Source organism: Cicer arietinum, chromosome 6 (assembly GCF_000331145.2).
Source record: "Cicer arietinum cultivar CDC Frontier isolate Library 1 chromosome 6, Cicar.CDCFrontier_v2.0, whole genome shotgun sequence".
Classification (NCBI taxonomy): Eukaryota; Viridiplantae; Streptophyta; class Magnoliopsida; order Fabales; family Fabaceae; genus Cicer; species Cicer arietinum.
In genome coordinates, this window is record NC_021165.2 from 40,739,926 (window position 1) to 40,746,121 (window position 6,196).

The following is a 6,196-nucleotide window of genomic DNA, read 5'->3' on the forward strand; positions in this document are numbered from 1 at the left end:
AACAAAATAGTAAAGAGATAAAAGCAAAATATAATGGTTCTATTTTATAAAATTCGCTCTTAATTTTAAGTGACTTTCCTAGAGAAGGAGGATGGATAGAATTTGGAAGCTTTTTTTATTGTTCTACCATGAAAAAAAATACCAAACAACCACTAATTCCTAATTAGTAGGCACATATATAGGGAATTGGATCAATTAATAAAGAAATAATGCAACACATTATTTTTTGTTAACATCTTTCTTAATAATAAATATACATTTTATTAATCAATAATTATTATTTTAATTAAATAATTAATTTATGTTTAATTAATTATTATTTCAATGAAATAAATAATTTAAGTTTTATTAATTATTTAATTAAGTAATTATTATTTTAATTAAATAAATAAATCAATACAATGTTAATTTTACATTTTATAGTTATTAAAAAAAATTAATGAAATGAAGTCCATAAAAATAACAATATTTAATTTAATATTATAATTAAACATACAAATATCAAATTAACCAATTTTATTACAATGAACTAATTTCTATTAGGAGCATTAGTACGATAAGGGCATTTATTCTTGCTATGTCCCTCGTTCTGACATAAACCACATCTATTGGGGTGTGTATTTTTCTCTCGTTGATCCATTTCAGTATGAATACGAGTGGACTGTGGATAGGGGTGGGAATAGGCCAGGTCAGGCTAGGCTTTGAAAGGCCTGAGCCTGGCCTACGGCCTATCATAGGCTTTTTTTTTCGGCCTGGCCTTTTTAAAAGTCTAGCCTAGCCTGGAAACCTATTTAAAATAACTTTTAAAAAATATGAAACAAACATCCTTTAAAACCCTAAAAAATAATTTTTTGTGTCAAATAAAAGTTTTTTTTTTTTGAAACAAACACACTTATTATTACCTCTTAAACAAATATGGAAGACTACAGAGTGATTGACTAATTGAACAGCTACCAAATATGAAATGACTACCAAATATGGAATGCTACCGAATATGGAACAACTACTGAATATGGAATGCTTATTGAGTAATTGCTTAATTGATAGAATTTAAAATAGGAAATAATATTATTAATATAATAATAATAATAATAATAATAATAATAATAATAATAATAATAATAATAATAAATAATAAAATATATATAGGTCGGCATGTCAGGCCTAATAGGTTTTTTTATAAGTCTGAGTCTGGCCTATTTAAATAAATAGGCTTTAAAAATGGCCTGAGCCTAACCTTTTTATTAAATAGGTCATGCCATAAGTAGGCCAGGCCATAGGCCCCTAACGGACGGCCTAGCCTATTCCCATCCCTAACTGTGGACGACCTTTTGGATCTCTTCTCATAGCTGGGTTGTGGCACGATTCTATTCCATTGTATTCTAGCCAATATGATTGAAGAGGAATTGCTGGGAACTCTTCCTTGTAAACGTCAAAGATACATTGTAATGTATACTTAGAAGACACATACATCATGTAGCCACAGTGAATAAACGAACAAGCGGCAATGACATATAAACATGGATAGTGTAATGCTTGAAATTCATCACAATCACACCATCTTTTGTCGAGGTCTACCTTGAATGTCCCTACAGGACGACTGCTTGGTGGACGAACCAACTCTTTAACTATAAAGATACTATGGGCTCGATTGTGAATAACAACTTCATGGGAATTTGACATTGCTAGTTCCTTGTTAAGATTTTGAATGATTGTATTTGAGTAAATCAAACCTGATGTCATCATTGCTTGGCCCTGTGTCCCTCTTTCTTCAAATTTTGCAGTCACTATGTAGTATATTGCTTGCACCAAAGAACTGGTTGGAAGATTGTGTGTCCCCTTCAATACATTGTTCATGCACTCAGAAAGGTTAGTTGTCATGTGTCTCCAATGTCTACCTTCATCATATGCTTGTAGCCATTGTTCCTTTGGAATATCGTAGAGTCATTTCACTGCATCTTGACTCCAATCACTGATTTTGTCTTCTAAAGTATGTGATGCCTGGTTGAGTCATAGTGTATCTTGAAGGAACAAAAGTTGATGTTGTTATAGACAATTTGAAAACAAAAATATGAAGAAAAAAAATATGTGCGATATATATATAAAATAATACTAACCCATGTTGGTTACAATAGTTTTCATTAGTCCATTTTTGAAGGTCCTCGTGAAATTTTGTGATATATGTCGAATGCAAAAGACATGATTCCAATTGATGTTTACACGCCTAACATCACTTTTAATCGACTCATGTCTATCTGAAATCAAGCAGAGGTTGGGCTGAGGTGTGACAAACATTCGTAGACGACTGAGGAAGAAAAACCAAGCATCTGATGTTTCACCCTCAACAATGGCGTATGCTATAGGAATGGTATGATCATCACCATCCTGAGCGATTGCCATTAGTAAGGTCCCACGATACTTCCCATATAACCATGTTCCATCAATTGAAACAACTGGTTTACAATGATCAAACCCTTTGATACATGGTTGGAAACTCCAAAAAGAGGTGATGGAAGACAATTTTGCTAGGAACTCGTTGGCCATCTTCAATAAAGGGTCCCACTTCAATATCGGTAACAGTGTCTGGAAGATAATGTTTGAAAGCAAAAATCCACCTTGGAAGCTCTTTATATGATTTCTCCCAATTGTTGTATATTCTCTCAATGGCCTTTTGTTTTACAATCCATGTCTTTCTATAAGTAGTGGTAAATGTGTACCGATATCTTATATGTGCAATCAATACTGAAACTGATATTGTGGGATCCTCCGTTACCATTTGTAAGATGCTTTCACAAATAACAGCCGAATAGAGTTGTTGGTGATCTTGTAAAACCATTGTTGATGAGCATGTGTGTGGCCCTTCTAGTTTTGTGATCTTCCAGATATTTGTTTTCTTTCCATTCAAGATTCTACACCTCCACATACAATTTTTATTTTTACAACGGACAATCCATCTAGTGCTATCAGAATGCGCAACGACGGATCTCGTAGAATTGTGCATATGATATTCTTTTACACACTACATTGGCACAACTTTTATGGGAAATGTCATCCCCACTTGAAGATTGTCAGGATCTGGAACAAGGTAAGTTTGGTTTTTGGACATAGAGTTGACAGATTCATTGTCAACGTAATTCATGTTGTCGGGGGTATCATTGCAAAAATGCTGGCGCAAGAGTTATAGGGTATTAGTAAATAACATCGACCACCCTATTTGAGTTGTCTGGTTGAATCTTTGTTTGGATACATTTGATAAGTCCGTCAAGTTTGATATTTTTTTTCACTTTTACCAAGGATGTATTTGCGCATGCAAAGACAACACCTTCTATGTCTGTCCTCTCAACATGTCCATTGTAATATACTAGGACAAAAAACTCTGATGGAGTCATTGTAGGTAAAAGATGTGTATGAGCAAGTGTTTAGAATGATATTTGTTAGTGTATTGAATAAGTTAACGACATTACATATTTATATTATGTTGGATAACATCACAATGACGTCAGCGTAATCCGTCAATCCTCCACCGATTGGATGATTTCGATTTTGGATAGGATAGTGTTGACGTGTACGATGACGTAAGCGTAATCTACTACGATGACATCAGCGTAATATGCTACGATGACGTCAGCGTAATCTACTACGATGACATCAGCGTAATCCCCGAATCCTCCACTGATTGGCTGGTTTCGATTTTGGATAGGATAATGTTAACGTGTACGATGACGTCAACGTAATCTGCTACGATGACGTCAGCGTAATCTCTCAATCCTCCACTAATTGGCTGGTTTCGATTTTGGATAGGATAGCGCTTACATTTATGATGACGTCAGCGTAATCTGCTACGATGATTTATGGACTCCATTTCATTAATTTTTTTTAATAATTATAAAATGTAAAATTAACATTGTATTTATTTATTTAAAATAATAATTACTTAATTAAATAATTAATAAAACTTAAATTAATTATTTCATTAAAATAATAATTAATTAAATTAATAATTAATGAAACTTAAATTAATTATTTAAGTAAAATAATAATTATTGATTAATAAAATATATATTTATTGTTAAGAAAGATGTTAACAAAAAACAATGTGTTGCATTATTTCTCAGTTGGTGAGTGTGTCTTTATTAATTGATCAAATTCTTTATATATATGCTTACTAAATAGCATTACTAATAAAAATGATTTTATAAATAATAAAATAAATTTAATAATTAAAAAAAAAATTTAATACATTGAGAAATCTGTGAGGAAGAAACCGATTTCTCTTTATTTATTAAAAAAAGAAAATAAATAAATTGAGAAGACGGTGGAGGAGAAACTGATTTCTCAAACCAAGTTTAAAAAATTGAGAAAATATGGTAATTTAATATTTAATTAGGAATTAATGGTAGTTTGATTTTATGTTTATTTTTTATGGCAGAACAATAAAAAAGCGGAATTTGGATCTCTCAAATACTTGAAGTGCATTTTGGAGAGAGAAAGAAAAAAGAATGTTAATATTTTAGTCACTAAAATGTTTATGTGGTATATATATTTTACAATTACAACGTTTTGAAAAACTCAATGGCCCCACCAACCATAATGCCACCATTTATTGCATTTATGTGTTATTCAATGTATTCCAATCAATAGAACAACACTCTTTATTCATTTGATGCAATTACGGATTATTTATCTTTTTTCAAAGTATCACTATTAAATTATAGCTGCTTGCTTCTTTAGTACAGTAGTTTAATCATGAATTCATATTAAATACCAGATACATTAGCAACTATCTATGCTTCGAGAAATTAATGGCAAAAAATTCAATGTATTAATTATTAATTTTACTTTTTTATCCCTTATAGAATATTCAATAAAAAATTAATATATTCTATATAAATAGATCACACATTTTTCATGATAATTTAATATAAGGTTATGTTTTGCTTAAAGAAATATACAATTATATTTAAAATAAATTATAAATACTATAACATTTGATAATTATATTAATATCGATAATTTTTGTGTTTTCTTCTTGTATATACGATTAGAGAAAATAATTTTCTGCAAATGTTGAACTTTCATTACTATAGTGCACATGCATCCATGCCTATAAATTGTTATATTTTAAGTTTGAGCATGCAAGTGTTGAACTTTCATTTCTATTGACTACCCAATTGGAACGCTGAGCATTAAATGTTAGTTTTGTGTGTTGAGTGTTAATAGAGGGAAAATAAGAGGGATTAATTTTTGCTCCCATAGATTTTGAAGGCAACGGAGGATTTATAGAATAGGAGAGACTTTGACAAGGGTCTCAGTAACACCCCGGATTTTTAATTCAAAACGTTACTTAAAAAAGTTTATGAATAGTAACAATCACGTTATTCAATATCATTAAAAAAATATTTATTTAAAATTAAAATAATATGAAGACATTTATTCTTAACGGAAGGTAAACCACTTTCATATTTCTAGAATTCTAGTACATTTAAAAGTTTGTGACAAAAGAACTTAAAAAAAATATTGGACAAGTCCATTATTACAAAATCATCTTGAAAGAAAAACCCATGTTTATCCCGCGTTCGCCACACGTCAATACTCATTAACTACATTTTGAATCTCCTCGAACTCATTAGTACCTAAAATGTTGTTGTAAGGGTCATTTTTTTTCCATCATCCACATCAAACCAAAGCAAGACATATAGAAGAATAACACAAAACTCGTAAAAGTAAAAACTTCCCACTTTAAAAGAAAAATGCACAACCTAATAAATTTTATATCAACACATATGCATGATGAATGCTCCTAAAACTACATGATCCGGATATAATCATGCCACTAAGGCAACTTCCACACAGAAAATTACACCTGCTACTAAGGCAACTTCGACACAGAAAAACAAAACCTGCCACTAAGGCAACTTCCACGAAGATGCATATGCCATGCCATGAAGATGCAGTATGAAATAGATATATTCCCACACAACCCACTAAGAATTATGCCACGAGCATTCAAAAATCAATTTTTTAAAATCATCACCTTATTCACACATCATTAAGAATACATACACACATCCATATCATGAATATCACATATTCATAGACAAATAATGATAAAAATTAGGACTATCACATAGAGATAAAAGTTTGATATCATATAGGCCATAAAAATTAACACTTTAACACATATAACAATAAAATT

General features: G+C 30.7%; 1 protein-coding gene across 1 annotated transcript; it reads right to left on the minus strand.

The window, feature by feature from the left end:
* Positions 1–1,296: 1,296 nt before the first annotated feature.
* On the minus strand, positions 1,297–2,836 carry LOC140920733 (uncharacterized). The gene is made up of 3 exons (XM_073369554.1): positions 2,474–2,836; positions 2,221–2,418; positions 1,297–1,839 (listed from the first exon to the last, which is right to left on the minus strand). The coding sequence occupies exons 1-3, from the start codon at positions 2,834–2,836 to the stop codon at positions 1,297–1,299; spliced, it is 1,104 nt and encodes a 367-aa protein (XP_073225655.1).
* Between the last annotated feature and the right edge of the window lie 3,360 nt (positions 2,837–6,196).